General features: G+C 37.3%; 1 protein-coding gene across 1 annotated transcript in view; it reads right to left on the bottom strand.

The window, feature by feature from the left end:
- The window catches only part of SLC30A9 (solute carrier family 30 (zinc transporter), member 9), a 90,292-nt gene that overhangs the window by 59,380 nt on the left and 8,250 nt on the right, over positions 1 to 22,662 (bottom strand). Inside the window, exons 2-4 of the mRNA XM_010858852.1 lie at positions 18,216 to 18,368; positions 4,420 to 4,482; positions 1,888 to 1,987 (exon numbers count right to left, since the gene is read on the bottom strand). Coding sequence (XP_010857154.1) covers positions 1,888 to 1,987; positions 4,420 to 4,482; positions 18,216 to 18,368 — 316 coding nt within the window. The remainder of the gene's footprint in view (positions 1 to 1,887; positions 1,988 to 4,419; positions 4,483 to 18,215; positions 18,369 to 22,662) is intronic.

Below are 22,662 nucleotides of genomic sequence, written 5' to 3'. Positions count from 1 at the left end.
TCACTTTCATGCATTGGAGAAGGAAATGGCAACCCACTCCAGTGTTCTTGCCTGGAGAATCCCAGGGACAGGGGAGCCTGGTGGGCTGCCGTCTCTGGGGTCGCACAGAATCGGACACAACTGAAGCGACTTAGCAGCAGCAGCAGTGCCTCATTTTAAAAGCTAAAGGTGGATAGCCTGTAAAAATCAGTTTAAAGATGATATTTTGTACATAAAACTGGTTTAGAAAGAGTTGAAAACCTAAGAATTACTCTTGACTCAATATAGATACCATAATATAATAGGTAGTGAGTCAAATCCTTAAACAGTGCTTGTCCTTTATCTGCTATGGATATACCACTGCAATATCTGAAGTATGAATAAAAAAAAAAGTAGAAAGAACACAGATTAGAGTATTACTCCTCTATTTGAGAATGTAAACTTAATATTCACAGTCATTTGTTTACATCCAGATTAATTGTCATTGTTCAGTCGCTAAGTCGTATCCGACTCTTTGCAAGCCCATGAACTGCAGCATGCCAGGCTTCCCTGTCCTTCACTATCTCCCTGAGTTTGCTCCAATTCATGTCCAGACTAATACTAAGTGGTAATATCATTCATAGGTATCAATTTATAAAGAGTATATGTCAATTTCATGCCATTTAATTATTTTCCTTTCTCTTAAATTCTGAAAGGTTGATACATGCATCAAGTCACTCTGCTAAACAGTCATTCTAAATTTGATCATTGGTCTTCCTAAGGAAATTTTGTAATAGCAATAAAAGACCTATAAACAAAAATCTGAGGAATTCCCTAGTGGCCTAGTGGTTAGGATCCCGGCTTTCTTGCTGTGGCCTAGGATCAATCCCTAGCCAGGGAACTAAAATGTTGTAAGCCGTGTGCTGCAGCCAAAAAATAAAAAAGTAAAGGTCTAGACCAGGTAGCAAAAGATACGTATTCTGATTCCCACTCTGTCACTGACTCACTAAATGAACCAGGTCATTGCTAACATCTTTATTATATTTCCTGGCCTATAATATGGAGATACCTATACCTAACCTACTTTACTCACAAAGTTTTTGTATGGGAAACAAAATATAGTTTTATAGCATTATTACAATTGGTTATTGTTTCAATATTTATAGAAGTTATAAAACTGATTATAGGAATCCTTATTTACTGATATTATACCATATGCTACCCACTCCAGTATTCTGGCCTGGAGAATTCCAGTCCATGGGATCACAAAGAGTCAGACGCGATTAAGGGACTTTCACTTTATACTCTAGAAGATGTACCATGGTGGGGGTGGTGGAGGGAGAGCCTAGATCATCTGATGTCTAAATTGCCAAGAAATCTTCCACTTAAATATATAGCTTTCCTAGACAAAAGAGGGGAAAACATTTAAATTTGTAAAAAAATATACCTCAATAAATCTCTTCAGTTAGAAGAAAATAATAAGATACCAGAAAGAAGTAAAATAATTTACACTCAACACAAACCACAGCTGGAATGTGAACATAATAAAATTGCTCTACCAAAAAAACCCCAAATTTTAAAGCTATATTAATATACAAATACTCTTATTGATAATTCTGCTACATGTTAACAATAGAACTCCTAAGGTTCTTATGTAACACATAGATTTTTGAAGAACCTACTTTTTTGAGTTAAAGGAGCCAAGAAAGACTGGAATTGCTCAAGCTGGAGCAGTCTTCAGTTTAATAAGCTAACAATTTTAACATTTAAAAAAAAATATTTTTAACTGAAAAAAAATATTTCTTCAATTTAGGAAGGAACCACAGTAAAGTTTCCAAATGGATGGTATCTGGTAACAAATTCTATGAAGTAACTGGTTATTTAGATTAGATAGAACAAACCACTACATTTAAAAAAAAATTACCATACCTGGATTTGAGGCAGAACTCATTCATCGCTCTGACTCCAGTGATGAAATTATTCTGAGTATACTTTGGTCCATATTCCCTCTTTTTAAGAACTGCTTTGACTAAAACCAAAGAAAAGGAAAACATACTAAATATGCACACTGGAAGTCACATTTGAAGATAAACATATACTAATTTTTAAGTGGGTCACTAGTGAGTTCCATAGAAAACAGGTTTTTCCTGATGCACTGGATGGCATCTGGGGAAAATAAAGTCTACTTCAAGTACAGAATGCTGCTGCTGCTGCTGCTAAGTCGCTTCAGTCGTGTCCGACTCTGTGTGACCCCACAGACGGCAGCCCACCAGACTCCCCCGTCCCTGGGATTCTCCAGGCAAGGACACTGGAGTGGGTTGCCATTTCCTTCTCCGATTCATGAAAGTGAAAAGTGAAAGTGAAGTCGCTAAGTCGTATCTGACTCTTTGAGACCCCATGGACTGCAGCCTACCAGGCTCCTCCGTCCATGGGATTTTCCATGCAAGAGTACTGGAGTGGGGTGCCATTGCCTTCTCCGCAAGTATAGAATAGGACAGAATTAAACTCGCAACCACCCAGCTTTTAACTCCATAGTTCATCAGTGCATGCTTGCATGCCAAGTCTCTTAGGTCATGTCCGACCCTTTGTGACCCACCAGATTCCTCTGTCCATGGGATTCTTCAGACAAGAATACTAGAGTGGGTCAGGGGATCTTCCCAACTGATGCCAAAAGATCAACCCTTTGTCTAAAGGACACCTTGCAAAGGTATCACTGGTCTGTTAAATCGTACTAGTACAATTTAAATTGCTTGGAAAATCTAAGTGAAAATGAACTGAAGTTTCAATTAAAAAATTACATGCTGGTTCAGTGTTTTATAAACACCGGTGAAACCAGCATTAAAAAAAAAAAACAGAAACAGAAAGTAATCAAGGAGTATTGCATATAATGAAGAATCAGCAGTTTTTGTGAAAACTTTTGTTTCAGTTACATATAATAATCTATATATATACTAAATCATTAGTACTTCCTATGTGGGTTGCAGTCAAAAAACTCTGAAATTCACTGAACGATTTCACATAAAGTAACAAAGGTGAAATAAATATATGTAACATTTTATTAGTTAAAAATTATAGGAAGTTAATTATAGATTATAGGTAAAACACTGCCTTCTATTAAAATATTCCCCTATTATCAAGTATCAAACTGTTCATAAAAAATGACACATCAATAACAAAATACCAATTTGGCATCAGTTATACCCTGTGGATTAAAAATTACAGCCAACATTGGTCTGTTCATTTTTATAAAGTTAGACTTTTAGTCACATGATATAGATAAATAGCATAAGCATATCTTGGAAAAGCAGGAGAAATACAGCAGAAACTCATGTGTTCTGTTTCAAATTGTCGCCAAGTTACTTCATATTCTATTCTCATATCTAGTAACTACCAAGTCTTCTGTTGTACTTGCAAACTGAAAGAATAAATTAAGACTAAATTATCCACCACTGAAGAAGGTAAAAAGACTCTTAAAACATAAACTATGAAAGTCAAAATTCACAAATCATAGTTAATAAGAACATTTCAAAAATAAAGTTCAATAAAAAAATCAAAACTTTATTTGAAAAAAGTATATAAGGAAGTTCACGTTTCTTTTTGCATAAGTTTAAGTCTCTGAACTACCTTATTGTAATAATCCTAAAATATTAAATTCAAATAAGCTTCTCAGAGAGGAGAAATACATCTCTCTTCAAAAAGATTAATTTTTTCTAATTACTTTTTAATAATTTCTTCAAAGTATCTAGAAATCCCTGTTGGCCTGTCCTGGCCCAGATTATTGATGGTAACACAACATTAAGTATTCTTAATTGTGACCATACAGTATATATCATCTCCAAAGTTATCCTATAAAAAAGAAGTCCCATTCTCAGCACCACCATAGAGGAGAAAACTATGACTCAGAAAAATCAAGTGAACTGCTCAAAGCCATAAAGCTGGTACATGCTAAAGCTACAAACTGAATTTACTTTTGTCTGACGCCAAAGCCATGGTGATCCTACTCACAGAATTAGTACCTCCATGAAATATGCTACTTTGGACATGGGAGCCATAGCCCAATTATAAAGAAGAGAACTGCAAACAAGAATTCCTTCATTACTTAATCACTCCTAGAAATGGAAATCAAGAATGTCCAAACTATCTCGATTTCAACATGCCACAGGCATTGGCCTCTAGTTCCTTATTAATCACATTACTTTTCTAAAAATGATAAAACCTTTTTTATTTGCCTTTACTCCTTTCTTTGGGCTTTTGAAAATAACAATTACCATAAAATTTATGACCAGAATGCAAATTTCAGTAGAAAATTAGTTTATAAATAGAACAAATCCTTATGGTCAATATATTTTTTTAAAAGTAAAAATGAATACACCTTTATAACCATAAAGATATCTATATAAACTAATTTTATATATTTAATTCAAAACACCTTTATAATAAAAAACAATAAAATATATTTACCTCTTACTTGGAGAGGTTCTTGCTTAATAATTGGAGCTTTCAGTTCTGCACCCATATTTTCTGCTGTAAAGATTAAAAGTTATTTTAAGTAGTTGTTTTCATATAAACCCTATAAACTTAATTAACATTTGCTAAAACAATCTGCTGCTGCTGCTGCTAAGTCGCTTCAGTCGTGTCCGACTCTGTGCGACCCCATAGACGGCAGCCCACCAGGCTCCCCGTCCCTGGGATTCTCCAGCCAAGAACACTGAAGTGGGTTGCCATTTCCTTCTCCAATGCATGAAAGTGGAAAGTGAAAGTGAAGTCACTCAGTCATATCAGACTCTTAGCAACCCCATGGACTGCAGCCTACCAGGCTCCTCTGTCCATGGGATTTTCCAATCTGGCAATGTATAAAAAAGATAATATATCACAGACCAAGATAAATCCGAGGATTTATTTTAGGAATGAAAGAGTAGTTAAACATTGTTGTTTAGTTGCTGAGTCACGTCTGACTCTTCTGCAACTCCATGGACTATAGCCTGCCAGGCTCCTCCGTCCAGGGGATCTCCCAGGCAAGAATTCTGGAGCAGATTGCCATTTCCTTCGCCTGAGGGTCTTTCTGACCCAGGGATTGAACCTGCATCTCCTGCACTGGCAGGGAGGGTTCTTTACTACTGAGCTCCCAGGGAAGCCCAGTTAAACATTAGAAAATCTATTAATTCCTCTCATTAACAGATCGAAGGAAAAAAACTGTAGAATCATTTCAGGAGCTAACCAAAAAGCACTTAAAATACAGCACCCATGCAAGTTTCAAACCTTTTTAAGAAAAATTAGCACAAAAGGAATTTCCTTGGAGGGTAAAGCAAACCTGTAACAAATACCGTATTCAATGGTAAAAATTTAGACGCAACCCTTTAAAACAAGGAACAAAACAAGGGCACATGCTGTTGATTTTTCCACCCCCAAACTGTTCTAGAGATGCTCTTCAATGAAGAAAGGATGACTATTAAATGGTTATTGGAACAACGGTACAACCCTCCCCCACTTCAAAAAACATTTAATAAAATGAAACTGTAATCTACCTCATACCATAACCAATTCCAGGAAAATTAATGATTAAAGACTAAGGTATTTATATGATTAGGTGGCACTAGTGGTAAAAAATCCACCTGCCAGTGCTGGAGACGCAAGGGGTGAAGGTTCAATTTCTAGGTTGGGAAGATCCCCTGGAGGAGGAAATGGCAACCCACTCCAGTATTCTTGCCTGGGAAATCCCATGGACAGAAGAGCCTGGCCGGCTACAGTCCATCGGGTTGCAAAGAATAGGACATGACTGAGGCAACTTAGCATGCATGCATGCATGATTAACAGACAACAATATATAGAGAAAAGCAAGCTGCAAACCAGGCGACTGTATTTCCAACAAATACAATCAACAAAGGATAAGTATGAAGAATACTTAAGAATTCCTCCAAATGTGTTAAGAGAAAGACAGAAAGGGGCAGAATACAAGAACAAACTTGCACAGGAAATGCAAATAACTAATAAACATGTGAAGAGATGATAGCCTCATTATTAACAGAATCCAAATGAAATCACAAGATGCCATTTAACAACCACTGGATTACGAAATATGAGAAATATGATAACCCTAACGTTGGCAAGGGTGTGGAGCAATGGCAAGTCATACACTACTGGCTGAAAGACAAACAGGGATAACCAAACTGGCATTATCTAAAGTGGCTCAGACGGTAAAGCGTCTGCTACAATGCGGGAGACCTGGGTTCGATCCCTGGGTCAGGAAGTTCCCTGGAGAAGGAAATGGCAACCCACTCCAGTACTCTTGCCTAGAAAATCCCATGGATGGAGGAGCCTGGTGTCCATGGGGTCGCAAAGAGTCGGACACAACTGAGCGACTTCACTTTCACTTTCAATGTAGCTGAACACAAGCATAACCTACAACTTAGCAATTCTATTTCTAGGTCAACATACTCGGCACACAGAAACTTGTACAAGGGCATAAAAAGATGAGCATTCAAAGCAGTGCTGTGTTCTGCTGTTTCAAACTGGAAACAACCCAAACGTCCACAGGCATGAGAACAAATAAAGAAACCATGTTATATTCATTCAGCAGCATTTTGTACATCAATAAAGAAGAAAAAACATAATAATGGCTATCTTTCTTTGCACCTCTACTATTAAGGTAACTGCAAGCATTATTTAAGCACTTAATGTGCATCAACTCATTTAATTCACACAAGAGCCCCCAAAAGTATATGCTGTAATTATCTCAATGAAAATTAATGAACCAGACACATATACAATTAAGATAAATCATGGCAAAAAATTTTAATGAAAAAATAAATCACAGAAGCATACAATAAACTATCACAATAAACTAAGCTAAACAATTAAGGACATATACAATTCTCTAAATCTATTCCTTTTTTCTTACTCAAGAGACGGAAACACAAAATTCAGGACAGTCACATGGATACAAAGGGTGAAAGGAACTATGAAAAGAAGTATTAAGGATAACAAGAATGTGATCAAAAATGCAAGGTCAGGTTAGGTGGTAAATTACAAGGTTAGGTGGTAAATTATAGGTGTTGATTACATATATTCTTATACATGTATCAAGTAGTTTGTAATAAAAACCTCATCCTTAAAATATCTTCCCTTATTATATTTATACCCTCATTCAATAATAAAATAACATTTTTGAGCCTATTAATAGCTTACATTTACTAACTACTTACCATGTGCCATACACAGTACTATGTCCTTGACATGCATTATTTCGCTTAATCCTCACAAAGCTGCTCTGAGGTAAGTACTATTATTATCTTCATCTTATTTATCTTATTTGGAACTTGCCTCAAAGTCACATAGCTAGTATTTTAAATATGGAAGCACAGTCAGGATTAAAACCCAAGTCATTTTATTAGTCTATTCTTTTAACCACTTTCCAACACTGCCTCTATATTTAAAATACTAGTTGGTTTATAAGTTGATATTTGTATGTTTTCAGGAAAAGAGGACAGAAGTGAAAACTGGATCAGCAATGTGGAGATCACTGGTAACCTTTTGACAACAGCAGTTTCAGCAGAAAGAGTAGTGATGGAAGCAACAGGTAGAGGTGAGAAAGGGAGATGAGACAGTGAAAGCAGTATCTGGACTTTCAGTAAGAGCTGGAAAAGAGAACGGAATCAAGGAATCATTATTTATCAAAAATAAAATAATGATTTTATTTTTATAGAGGTAGAAGTAATGAAATAGGGAAAATAATCGTTTCTACATATTTAGAATATGCATCTATATAAATGATAGGCAACACCAGACTTCTGCCACCTTACTGTCTGTCTTGTTTACCATCCTTTTTTTTTTCTTGCCTTTATTTTTGCCTTTCTGGCCATCTGTTAGATTGATAAAATTGATAAAATTTTCTATATTCTCCTCTCACCCCACCTGCTGGTTTTTGAATTTACAAGATTAAAGTTCTACTGTTTTCATGATTCCATTTAGAAACTTAACATACATGCTTTCCTGTCAATCTCTCTAATCATCTGTAAGGTTATTCACCATCTCTACCTTCCTCTGAACAAGAAAAGTATCTGTAACCACTGAAATTTCTTTTATCTTACTACTCTAAAATTTCAGCATTTAATATAGTTTACTTTTACTATCAATAACTTTACTAACACATTTAAACTATTTCTTGCTCTTCATTGTCCCAACCCTTCTTTGCCTGAGTTTACTCTGCAATCTGTAAGAAACATGTATTTGAATAGTTGTGTTTTTTTTTAATATGGGTGGTTTAGTAGTAAATGATAAGTCATATTTACATGTGAAATGTTATTTTGCCTTTCCCCTGGAATGATTATTTGCGCGCTCAGTTGCGTCCAACTCTTCGCGACCGCATGAACTGTAGTCTGCCAGGATTCTCTGTCTGTGGAATTCTCCAGGCAAGAATACTGGAGTGGGTAGCCATTTCCTTCCCCAGGGGATCTTCCCAACCCAGGGACTGAACCTTCATCTCCTGCATTGGCAGGTGGATTCTTTACCACTAGTGCTACCTGGGAAGCCCAAGAGCCCATAAGATTGAACTTATTAGATGATATAATCCTTCTAAAGCCCCAGTGATTATTTAGACCATGTAAAATTCTAGGGAACACTTATTTTTCCTCTGACCATTTCATGGACAGTACTTCAAATCATTCCTCCTTTATTTTCTGCATATTGTTGCAGATAAAAAGTCTACGTAGGAAACGAGTTGCCAGTCCAGGTTCGATGCACGATGCTGGATGCTTGGGGCTGGTTGCACTGGGACGACCCAGAGGGATGGTATGGGGAGGGAGGAGGGAGGAGGGTTCGGGATGGGGAACACATGTATACCTGTGGCGGATTCATTTTGATATTTGGCAAAACTAATATAATTATGTAAAGTTTAAATATAAAATAAAATTAGGAAAAAAAAAAAAAAGTCTACTTCAAAAGAGTAATAACAATTGTACTAACAACAGCCTGACTTTTTGGAAGCTAAGTTAGGTTGTTTCTTTTTCCGTTTTGAAATCTATGGATTTCTTTTCATTTATCCTGTTTAGTACTAAAAGTGTACTTTTGATCTGAAGATTGATTTTCTCAAATTCTGAAAAATTCTCATCCATTATCTCTTTATATATAATTTCTCCATCCTCTCTCTGAAATGCCTGTTGAATATAGGCTAAAGCTTCATGCCTTTCAAAAGCTTTTTCATTTTTTTGGAAAATCTTTTTACTTTCTTATGCACGTTCAGAATGAATTTCAATTTACTAATTCTCTACTTGACTATAGCCATTCAATATACTATATTCTTATTTTAATGACCACACTTTCATTTCTAGGCATTCTCATTGGCTCGTCCAGATCTACTTCTTATGCTTTTATTTCTGTCAGTTTGTATTTCAAAATATGAGTACTTCATTTATTCTTTCGAGGATATTAAACTTATTTGAAGCAATTTGTGCTGTTATTTTAAAATTATCTGGAGTTAATTCATATTTGATTGTTGATTTTGTTGGCTTTCTTGTGTTAGAATTCTTTGTGCATTTTTTACTGAGATATATTGACATAAAGTTAAGGTGTATATAATACATTGATTTCATTAACTTATATATTACAATATGACCCTTCCTGTACTTCTAAATTTTGGAATTTGCAGTCTTATTCTGAATAGGATATATTGTTTCACTCTCCTCTTCATGATCTATTGTCCAAAACTCAATCCGACCCTTCTGTCCTGAACCAGACCTCACACTGCCACTGTGAAATAACTATGCTCCAGTTTAGTATGCCAGCCAGCAAAAAGGTTTAAGTTCCTGTTCTTTCTGCTGCCTCCACCTACCCTACAGCCTCCTATAACACAGAGCCCCAGATGACAAATAGAAGAGGCTAGCTTCAGCCTCCTATAGGAGGATGGATGGGTAAATTCACAGTCTGAGTCTGGCTATGCATGTAGCACTTACAGATCCATTATCACAAATGAGCCAAACTTCTGGCTGCCAGTGCCTGCTTACAAACCCAGAGGCCAGTATCTTCTGTTTCAATTCCTGGACATATCTTTTTTTGAGTCCACTTACTTCTTCAGTTTTCTCTTTGTATATTCAGTCTATCACACCAGTAAGTGAGAAGTTGAATGGTTACCTCAGAGTATTCTTTCAACAATGCTATTGCTATCTGATCCAAATTTCTGCCAATCCATTGATTTACCTTCTTTTAACGCTCTTATGTATAAATTAAATATCAACAGAATAGGCACTTATTCTATTGTGCCTATTTACTTATCAAAAACAAAACTCTCTTCTAAATATAAGCAAAAAAATCTTACCTGTAATATTTAGTATATTTCTCAATTATTTTCCAGGGAAAGCCACTGGGGAAATGACTTACATGGTATATTATGTTTTCATAACTAAAACATATACAGAAAATCCAAAAAGGCTTTATTTTTACTGTTCATCAGATTCTAAGTAAGTTATAATGACACACTGGTTTAAAACAAACAAAAAAGAGGCCTAAAAACACTTCTATTTAATTAGTAACTATGGCTTCCAATATTTGACACTGATCAGTTAAATGACTGATATTTTATTTCTGTCTGGCTATACAGCAAACAAATTCTAAAGCATCTTTATCTACAGAATCTATGTTTATCAATTACTTAAAATTTTGTTTTGGGGAATAGAGCCCTGGGCAGATAAAAGTGAAGGGATGGGGTAGTGGAATATTAAGCTTTCAACACTCATCTAGTGTATGAACAACTGAAATCTACTATTTAAAATTTCACAGACAGCCGTGCTTTCTACAATGATGAAAGTCATTCAAACAAATCACATAAAATGAGGTGCTCTAATACTGATATTTTTGGATATTCTTCTTAGCACAAACTGTCTAGATATTACTAAATATATAGTGTTAAGACTCACAAACAAGAAATGCTAGTAAAAAGCTCAAACACATGTAGGAATACTTTTTTTACATACCACATCTTAATAAATTTACACTGGATCCCTGGAGTAGAATCTTGACGATTTCAATAAGCAACGAGACATGCTATCCATGAATATCTCCAGACATTTTGTTTTAAGCTCAAGCCCTGGCTGTTTGCCACACATCTGCTGTCATTAGCAAAATTAAAACTGATTTTACTAAAATTTAAAACATCTGAATGCTCCTTAAAAACTTAACGATTCCTTAGCAAGTCTCTGCCTCTTAATGAGCTGTTTCTGACTTTATCATGTGATTTGAATTATTCAAAAGTCAATCTCAAACTCTTAAATATACAAATTATCTTTCAATCAAGCAATTACTTGCTGTCTATCTGATGGCTGGTAGTTTAGTCGCAAAGCTGTGTCCAACTCTTGCAACCCCATGGACTGCAGCCTGCCAGGCTTCTCTGTCCATGGGATTCTCCAGATAAGAATACTGGACTGGGTTGCCATTTCCTTCTCCAATCTGATGCCTAACAAGGTCTAATCTGGCCTAAGAAGATTCTGAAAAATTAAGCCCAAAATAAAACCATCAGTAAACAATGTAGTCCTAATATAATAGAATAAACTAATATTTAAATTTCACAAGTCAGCAGAGAAAAAATAAACTGAGTCACAGATTTCAATTTCAAGCATTCTGTAAAGTAGAACCAACATTAAATATCTTTGCCTGAGTCAATGTTCACCTCACAATAGCATTATAACATGTTTTACCTTTAATTACATTATTCCACGACCCGTTTCTTCTCAATGTTCTAAATAAATATGCTTATTTCTGGAACTTAGGGACTCATGATCCTCTCCATTCCTTCATCCTCTAATACCAGACTCTCAATATTTACCCCAGCAGTTCTTCATCACAAGGAAAAGAGAAGAAACTCACTAAAACTGGATAATAAGCCCAAAAAGAGGATGCGGCTTGGGGAAAAGGATGAAAAACAGGCATGATAAACTGTCCTGCAGTATCTCACCGTGCACATTGTTCACTGAACCCAGGGTAGGTAAGGTGCGAGCTAAGAGGCTGGAAGAAAACTAGAAGAGCCGTAGAAACTGCAGATGTGTTTATTCTCTCCGGGCTGGCACAGCAGCCGACACGCTGTGTTCTCTCCTCTCGTGATTGACCCAGCGTACACAGCTGTGGGTCTGTGAGGGTCCTCACAGCCTCACCACCATAATGCAACCATAACGTAGCCCCAAGGGCTTTTTCAGCTGGAGCTTATATATACATGCATACAAAACAAAAGCATGGTAGCCTGTGGCCAAGTGGTTACCTTGTCACGTGCACGCACAGTGCTATAAGTGATCTCAGCTGTTACATAATCATTATTTACAAAACGTGGGGCAAGAGTGAGAGGGTGTGGGGGCGAGAGAGCCTGACCACCGCCCTCTTGGCTAATTTGCTCTTTCCCTGCTGCTGCTGCTGCTGCTAAGTCGCTTCCGGCATGTCAGACTCTGTGTGACCCCACTGATGGCAGCCCACCAGGCTCTGCCGTCCCTGGGATTCTCCAGGCAAGAACACTGGAGTGGGTTGCCATTTCCTTCTCCAATGCATGAAAGTGAAAAGTGAAAGTGAAGTCGCTCAGTCGTGTCCAACTCTTCGAGACCCCATGGACTGCAGCCTACCAGGCTCCTCCGTACATGGGATTCTCCAGACAAGAGTACTGGAGTGGGGTGCCACTGCCTTCTCTGGCTCTTTCCCTAGATAAACATAAACACAGATTTCTCAAGGAATCTGTAGAATCTTTCCTGTGAAAGACGTCCAACTAAAGGAAAGACGGTCTTGAAATGTTTATTATTCTTCAAACACACTTCTCCTAACACCATCCTCTCCTTGGCTTTTCTCCTACCTCTCCAGGCTGTTCCTCCTCAACTATTCTTTGCAAGCTTCTCCTCTTCCACCTGTCCCTTACTCACTGGGGATTTCAGACTAGCTCTTACCTCCCCAATCTAAACTATCCCCCTGTACTGTCTCAAACACACTTATGACTTCAGTTACCACCTGGATATAGCTAAAAACTCCTAAATCTTTATCCCCAGGTTAGAACTCTATGCATTTACTCATTTACAAAATTTATTAAACCCCTACTAAAAGCAGACATTACTTTGCCAACAAAGGTCCATCTAGTCAAGGCTATGGTTTTTCCAGTGGTCATGTATGGATGTGAGAGTTGGGACTATAAAGAAAGCTGAGCACAGAAGAATTGATGCTTTTGAACTGTGGTGTTGGAGAAGACTCTTGAGAGTCCCTTGGACTGCAAGAAGATCCAACCAGTCCTTTCTGAAAGAGATCAGTCCTGAGTGTTAATTGGAAGGACTGATGTTGAAGCTGAAACTCCAATACTTTGGCCACCTCATGTGGAGAGCTGACTCATTGGAAAAGACCCTGATGCTGGGAAAGATTGAGGGCAGGAGGAGAAGGGGACGACAGAGGATGAGATGGTTGGATGGCATCACCAACTCAATGGACATGGGTTTGGGTGGACTCCGGGAGTTGGTGATGGACAGGGAGGCCTGGCGTGCTGCAGTCCATGGGGTCGCAAAGAGTCAGACATGACTGAGCAACTGCAATGAACTGAACTATAAGCAAACTACTCTAAGCACTGACAGAGAAGGCAACCGCACCCCACTCCAGTACTCTTGCCTGGAAAATCCCAAGGATGGAGGAGCCTGGTGGGCTGCAGTCAATGGGGTCGCTAAGAGTCGGACACAACTGACAGACTTCCCTTTCACTTTTCACTTTCATGCACTGGAGAAGGAAATGGCAACCCATTCCAGTGTTCTTGCCTGGAGAATCCCAGGGATGGGGGAGCCTGGTGGGCTGCCGTCTATGGGGTCGCACAGAGTCGGACACAACTGAAGCAACTTAGCAGCAGCTAAGCACTGAAGTTCCTGCTATGATGAGGTTTGGAAGCAAGGGGAAAAAATAAATAATACAGATACTGAAAATATCAGTTAGTAATAAGTGATGTCCACCAGAGAATTAAAATTACTGTAATATCAAGGACTGACTGGGTGTGCAGAGTTGACATGTCATGTAAGATATAAATTACCAAAAGGGGTCAGCCAGATGAAGAAGGGCATCATGGAAAGTTAAAGCAACTAGAACAAACACCCTGTAACAAGAACAAGCTTGGTATTTTCTTGTTTTCTAAGAACCAAAAGAAAAATGGTTTGACTAAAATATAGTGATAAAGTGAGAGTGGAACCAAGGAGCCCAGAGAGGCTACTGCAGCAATCCAGCCAAAGAGATGATGTCTCACAGTAGAAAAGTAGTAAAACCACTGCCTACTAGTCGTCATCTGTTAGAATGCCCCAGAGGCACCTACAGTTCAGATGTCCAAGACTGAGCCCTCAACTTCTCATTAATACACATTCCAGCCTTGGTATTTCTACTTTTAGAAGTCAATGAAATCACCAATACAAAAGCCCAGTCAAATCCAATAACCATGCACTGTCCTTTACTGACTCTCTCTTTTAGTCCACCAAATTCAGTCAAGTCAATTATTCAGCTCCTAAATTTCTTGCACTCGCCTACCCCCTTAAAAAACTCATTGCCATTAGCCTAGTCTAGAGCCTCATTCACATCCGTTTTCAGTTCCTTCCTCTGCAATCTGTTTTCCAGTCTGCATCTAGTTATCTTTCTAAAATCTTAAATATGATTAAGTGCTTCCTCTTCTCAAAATATTCCAACAGATTCCCACTGCCTCTGAAACAGTCCACACTCCTGAACAAAACCCTGATCTGATTACTGTTTACCTCTTGAGTTTCACCCCTTTCAAAACTACCAACCCCACCATGAGGTGCTCTACTCACTAGTCTGATCACAATGAACTACTTGCAGTGTTATCTTTTCTTCCCACCATTCATCACACCAATACCTACTCTCAGGTCACTAATCAGATAGCACTTCCCTATGGAAACCGTCCCCAGCCACTCAAGACCCAGGTGTCCCTCCAGCACACAGCACTTCTTCCACCACAGTACTTACTATACTTTTTTTGCTTAATTTTCTGTTTCAGTAATAAAAAATATAAACTCATTCTCATGTGCTGCTATATAAAAAGTGCTCAATAAATACTTCTTCAATAAATTAATGAATAAATACAGACTTCTTTTTAATGCTGCAAATGGACTAGATATCCTGAAAAAGTATCTTTTCAAATGCATTCCTAAGCTAGCAAAATGATCTGAAGGGGGCAAAAATGAAGGGAAAGCAGGATCTCTATAGAATAAGAGAGCACACCAAAGTTTCTTCCCTGATGTTTTCTGTTGACCCTTAACACTCTTTGAGGTTCTATTTCTACAGTTACGCCAAGTGTCTAGCTTTGTTTCTGGATATCTCCTGTTAGAGTCTCCATCTCTAGCAGAATTCTCTAGAATTCTGGTAACAGGAGATATCCAGAAACAAAGGTAGACAAGGCATAACTGTGACCTATAAAACACATATGGGGCTTCCCTGATGGCTCAGTGGTAAAGAATCTGCCTGCCAATGTAGGAGATGCCTAGGGTTTGATACCTGGGTTGGGAAGATCCCCTGAAGAAGGAAATGGCAACCCACTCCAGTATTCTTGCCTGGAGAATCCCATGAACAGAGGAGGCTGGCAGGCTACATTCCATGGGGTTGCAAAGAGTCGGACACAACTGAGAGATTACACAACAACAAGAAAAAACACAGAAAAGGAGTCAGCAAGGAAGTAAGCCTGCCCTGACTTGCGTGTTAAGTAATGGAGAAGAAAAAACTCCACTGGAAATCTTAGGGATAAGGCAGCTCACACAAATTTACAGTCTGAATTCATACTGCTAACATGGTCCAAAAATCTTAAGCTGACGATTTAATTTAATGTGGTCCCAAGTTGTATCCCCAGCAGCTAAGAGAGGCAAATGCAAACTCTCTATGCAGGAACACATTCTCAATCAGAGACATCAAATAGTTCAAAGATATTAAACTACATGGAAAATGAACAATTCTCAGTTTAAAAACAGATCATCATGAATGAAGGCCGGAAATGAAGGAAAAAGGTAATACAATAAAACCAAAATATTTCAGATAGCAGAATTTTCAGTCATAGAATATAAAACAGCTATGTTTAATGTCTAATAAAAGAGAAGTTTGAAAACACACAAGAGACCAACCAAGCAAGCTGAAAAATAAAAATACACTATTTCTAGAAATGAAAAATATAATCATTAAAATTAAAAACCCAACATGGTACCAACCAGCAGATTAGAAGCAACTACTAAGAGAAAATTAGTATACTACGTAGACCTAAGAAAATAATCCAGGAGTCAGGCCAGAAAGATAAAGAAATACAAAGTATGTCAGAGAGGTTTAGAGACATGAAAAATTATGCAGTAAACATTTCAGATTTCTTAACAGAGTTCCAAAGGACAAGAGAGAGTTGAGAAGTGGTAATATACACACTTCAAGGGACGCATGCTAAGTCAGTTCATTTGTGTCAGACTGCTTGCAACCCTATGGACCAAGGCCCACCAGGCTCCTCTGTCCATAGTGTTCTCCAGGCAAGGATACTGGAGTGGGCTGCCATGCCCTGCTCCAGGGGATCTTCCTGACACAGGAATGGAACCCAGATCTCCTATGGCTCTTGCACTGTAGGCAGATTCTTTACCGCTGAGCCACTGGGGAAGCCCAGCAACAGTGACAGAGAACTGCAGAATTCCAGAATTGTAGAAAAACAATTCTCAGATCCAGGAAGCCCAACAAATCTCAGGCAAGGTAATACCTTACTCATTTCATAGTAAAACTAAACTTTACACCAAAGAAAAAGACTTTCAAAATAAAGTTAAATTTTAAAAGCAAACAGAAAAGACATGAAAACAAAGGCATGATATCTGACTTCTCAGCACTAACAGCGTCAGCCAAAAGACAATGGAATAAGCTATGTATTAAATGTGCCTTTACCATGAAAGAGTCTCACCTAAAGAAATTTCTATAGGATGTATCGACACATCAGATAGAAAAGCAGAGACATAAGAAAAGATGGTTAACAAAGATATTAGATTAAAAATTTAAACAAATAATGGTATAAATTTTAGAGAAGGAAAAGAGAGGAGAACAGATACAAGCTACCAGCCAGCAAATAACATGTAAGTTCAGAATGGGTGACCACAGTGAACATTCCAAACCCTTTTTATGTTTCAGAAGGAAAGTAAACTTTTCAATTACCCTCAGACTTAACACATACATAAAGCATATACCTCCCAAGCAAGTGTGTGTACGTTGCGTATATGAGGGTAAGGGGATAATGGAATAAGAAAACTAAGATTTTATTAGGAGGCAAAAAAAATTAAACACACACACACACACAGGGAAGCACATGATATAATGGCAGAAATATGTCCAAATATATCAACGACTGTAGTAAATGTAATCACACTAAACCTTCCATTAAAAGACAAAGATTATCAAACTAGGACAAAAAAGCTTGAAGTCAAAGGACAGGAAAACTGGGAGACTGGAATTGACATATATATATTACTATATAGTATTACATATAATACTATATTAGATAACTAATGAGGATCTAAAACAATTTAAAAATTAAAGATTAATGAGCAAAACAGCTAACTGGTCATTAAAAATGATTAACAGGGGACTTCCCTGGTGGTCAGTGGCTAAGACTCCAAGCTCCAGTGCAGGGGCCCAGGTCTGATCCCAGGTCAAAAAACTAGATCACATGCTACAACTAAGAGTCTGCATGCAACACCTAAAAGACACATGCTGCAACCAGCAATCTCGCATGCCACAACTAAGACCCAGCCCAGCCAAATAAATACTTTTTCTTAAAAATGAATAACAGAATAAATACAAAGGAAGCAGAAAGGAGAATATAATTAAGTAAGAGTAGAAATTAATGTAATAGGAAACAAAAATACAATATAAAGATTGAAAGTAAAAAAATTATCACTTAGTAAAAATAATAAAATTGACAAAGCTCAGGCAAAATTAATCAAGTAAACAAACACCACCAGGAATGAAATTAAAAAGAATACATATGCTATTTTTAAATGTATATAGAGAATATAATGAACTTTATATCAATAAATTAAAAATTTAGTTGAAGTGGATAAATCACTGGAAAAAAAATGGAACTTACCGAGTCAAAAAGAAATAGAAAAATTAAAAGAAATTAAGTTAGCTCCTCATGAAAAACACACTAGTTCAGATGGTTTTACTTATAAGTTCTATCAAACATTCAAGGAACAATCTCATGCAAACTATTCCCATATACAGGGGGAAAAAAACTTTTTTAGAAGATTTATACATACCTGCTTCATCAAATGAAGGTACTTTTTCCATTTTCTGAGATTGTGATCCCTGTCCTTCTTTCTGAACATTTGTGGAATACAACTTTACTTGATTCAGTGTACAGCATGGAACACTGTTTGAAAAGCTTCCAAATGTCACTAAACTCTGCCATTCTAAAAGAAAAAAATTTAAATTTCAAACAAACTAGTAATAAGGATTTTTATACCCAATAAAGCCTACCTATGATTAGAAAGAGAACAAAATAACAGTAAAATCTGTACTCTGTTAAATACCCAAATGCACAACGTTAAGCCACCCTTTCCGTACAGGTGTTTCACCTGCCCTTAGGTATACAGCGTCCATAGTCTGTAAAGGAAACATAAAGATAACATTGCTTCTTTTCTCATTTGCAAATTTATATAGAAATTTTTTAATTACATAAAGTCAAATAAACGTTTATATTATTCAGATATTCTGAAAGGTCTTTGGCATATAAAAAGTACTCTTTATTTTGTATGTTGGTTGCATGCTAAAAGAAAATGGCATAATATACCTTTCAAAATAAGAACTCTGAAAGGAGAAAGGTCATGAGGACTTTCTACTCAAAATTACATTGCGTCTTCCCTCTGCTAGCTGAAACTCGGTCCTCTTCCATTTCACATTCACTATGTGAATTATATGAATCAGTCAGTCATACTGTCACTGATTTTTTTAAAATCAGATAAATAAATCAACATTTGGAGAGATTCCTCAGTATATGAGGAATAATAATGATGAGTATATATTGAGGGAAGAATAGAAGTTTAATTACAAAGCACGTTAGCTGCTACATCTGGGTTGATTGTGGGCTTTGGAGGGCTGAAATAGAAAAATGTAGTCCACATTTGCATCAAAGTGGTAGAAAAGTAAATCTGTCTCTACTCTTGGGTGACCCTGTCTCCCTGTTACTTTTTATGCTGAGGACTGAAACTTGAAAACCTTGTTTAGGTGCAATTTATACATTTTCTAAAATTTAGGTAAAATAGTGAAATTATATCATTAGAAACAGTCAAGTTAAACATTTAAGAGTTCAAACTTTTCTAACTGCTTAATAATGATCTTCCCAAAACGTTAATTCATGTACTTGCATGTGCAGATTGCCTTCTGAAATCAAAGAAAATAAATATTTTTTTAATGGCTCAGAGAATTCATCAAGAACATCAATTACTGTGAATATCAAAGGTAATTTGAAAAGCATGAGGGACATAAGGCAGCCTTAAGTATTCACTCAAATTTCAGGCTTAGAACTTGTTTTCTTGAAAAACTTCCTGATGCCAACTTAAATCTTTCATTTGGCAAATATTTGTTGAAGGCCCAGTATGGTTTTTTTTTGTTTGTTTATTATTTGATGCTACTTATTAAAAGCTGAGTAAAGCAAATATAACAATGTATCTTCTTTCATATTAAAATAAATATGTCACTAAAGGCTAAAGCAAACTCTCCCTGGAAAACCACCCTCCAGGAAAGCATCTTCACCACCACCACCACTGGTGTTCTGACTTGTCAGCCCTATTCAAAGTATCTTTTGTGATTATTACCAAACAAAAACAATATACCACTAACATTTTTTTAATCCACTGATGAAATACTTCTATAGACATTGTGCTAAGGTGTTTAAAGAGGGATTACTAATCTAAAAGTCTTGCCTCAGAAGATGACAATATATTCGTAACTTGATCCTCGATCTTGTTCAAAGTTCTCCTGAATTTTAAAAATATTTTATTATAAAAAATTTTAAATATATACAAAGGTAGAAAAAAATAGTACAATAAACATACATGTACTTCTTACCTAGCTTCAACAATTATCAACTCATGGACAACTTCGTTGTATCTCTACCTCACCAATATCTCATCTACATACTAATTTGATGCAAATCTCAGACATAAAATAATTTCACTCATAAAACTTTCAGTATGCATTCTAAAAGATAAAACATAGCTATACCACCATTGCAAGTAAAAAAAAAAAAAAAGCTTAATATCATGAAAATAGCCTCAACTTCCAATAATCTCAATTTTCTCAATTTCCAGTGTTGTAATTTTTATATATCTGTGAACAGATCTTAATTCAGTCCACATACCATAAACTGAGTGCAATTGTGCGGTAGTTTGAGCATTCTTTGGCATTGCCTTTCTTTGGGATTGGAATGAAAACTGACCTTTTCCAGTCCTGTGGCCACTGCTGAGTTTTCCAAATTTGCTGGCATATTGAGTGCAGCACTTTCACAGCATCATCTTTCAGGATTTGAAATAGCTCAACTGGAACTCCTTCACCTCCACTAGCTTTGTTCATAGTGATGCTTTCTAAGGCCCACTTGACTTCACATTCCAGGATGTCTGGCTTTAGGTGAGTGATTACACCATCTTGATTATCTTGGTCATGAAGATCTTTTTTGTACAATTCCTCTGTGTATTCTTGCCACCTCTTCTTAATATCTTCTGCTTCTCTTAGGTCCATACCATTTCTGTCCTTTATTGAGCCCATCTTTCCATGAAATGTTCCCTTGGTATCTCTAATTTTCTTGATATCTCTAATCTTTCCCATTCTCTTGTTTTCCTCTATTTCTCTGCATTGATCACTGAGGAAGGCTTTCTCATCTCTCCTTGCTATTCTTTGGAACTCTGCATTCAAATGGGTGTATCTTTCCTTTTCTCCTTCACTTTTTTGCTTCTCTTCTTTTCACAGCAGTTTGTAAGACCTCCTCAGACAACCATTTTGCCTTTTTGCATTTCTTTTTTTGGGGATGGTCTTGATCCCTGTCTCCTGTACAATGTCAAGAACCTCCGTCCATAGTTCATGAGGCACTCTGTTTATCAGATCTAGTCCCTTAAGTCTATTTCTCACTTCCACTGTTTAATCGTAAGAGATTTTATTTAGATCATACCTGAATGGTCTAGTGATTTTCCCTACTTTCTTCAATTTAAGTCTGAATTTGGCAATAAGAATGCTCAAACTACCGCACAATTGCACTCATCTCACACACTAGTAAAGGAATGCTCAAAATTCTCCAAGCCAGGCTTCAGCAATATGTGAACCATGAACTTCCAGATGTTCAAGCTGGTTTTAGAAAAGGCAGAGGACCCAGAGATCAAATTGCCAACATCTGCTGGATCATCAAAAAAGCAAAAGAGTTTCAGAAAAACATCTATTTCTGCTTTATTGACTATGCCAAAGCCTTTGACTAAGTGGATCACAATAAACTGTGGAAAATTCTGAAAGAGATGGGAATACCAGACCACTTGACCTCCCTCTTGAAAAATCTGTATGCAGGTCAAGAAGCAACAGTTAGAACAGGACATGGAACAGACTAGTTCCAAATAGGAAAAGGAGTACGTCAAAGCTGTATATTGTCACCCTGCTTATTTAACTTATATGCAGAGAACATTATGAGAACATATTTAACTTATATGCAGAGAACATATATGCTTCATGCTGGGCTGCATGAAGCACAAGCTAGAATCAAGACTGTGGGGAGAAATATCAATAATCTCAGATATGCAGATGGCATCACCCTTATGGCAGAAAATGAAGAAGAACTAAAGAGCCTTTTGATGAAAGTGAAAGAAGAGAGTGAAAAAGTTGGTTTAATGCTCAACATTCAGAAAACTTCAGATCATAGTATCTGGTCCCATCACTTACAGATGGGAAACAGTGGAAACAGTGTCAGACTTTATTTTTTTGGGCTCCAAAATCACTGCAGATGGTGACTGCAGCCATGAAATTAAAAGACACTCACTTCTTGGAAAGAAAGTTATGACCAACCTAGACAGCATATTAAAAAGCAGAGACATTACTTTGCCAACAAAGGTCCGTCTAGTCAAGGCTATGGTTTTTCCAGTAGTCATGTATGGGTGTGAGAGTTGGACTATAAAGAAAGCTGAGTGCCAAAGAACTGATATTTTTGAACTGCGGTGTTGGAGAAGACTCGAGAGTCCCTTAGACTGCAAGGAGATCCAACCAGTCCATCCTAAAGGAGATCAGTCCTGAATATTCATTGGAAGGACTGATGCTAAAGCTGAAACTACAATACTTTGGCCACCTGATGTGAAGAACTAACTCATATGAAAAGACCCTGATGCTGGGAAGATTGAAGGCAGGAGAAGGGGATGACAGAGGATGAGATGGTTGGATGGCATCACCGACTAAATGGACATGAGTTTGGGTAAACTCTGGGAGCTGGTGATGGACAGGGAGGCCTGTCATTGTGCGATCCATGGGGTCACAGAGTCGGACATGACTGAGCGACTGAACTGAACCATAACTGAGGGGTTTTTTAATATTTATTTATTTGGCTGTGTCGGGCTTTTGTTGCATCACACAGGATCTTTCACTGCCACATAGGCTCTCTAGTTGGGCACACGGGCTCCAGAGCTCACCAGCTTACTTGCTCCAAGGCATGGGGATCTTAGTTTCATCAGGGATCAG

The sequence above is a fragment of the Bison bison genome, unplaced genomic scaffold (assembly GCF_000754665.1).
Source record: "Bison bison bison isolate TAMUID 2011002044 unplaced genomic scaffold, Bison_UMD1.0 scf7180017864451, whole genome shotgun sequence".
Taxonomy (NCBI): Eukaryota; Metazoa; Chordata; class Mammalia; order Artiodactyla; family Bovidae; genus Bison; species Bison bison.
The sequence above is the reverse complement of the archived record's forward strand: the minus strand, read 5'-3'. Positions and strand labels throughout refer to the sequence as shown.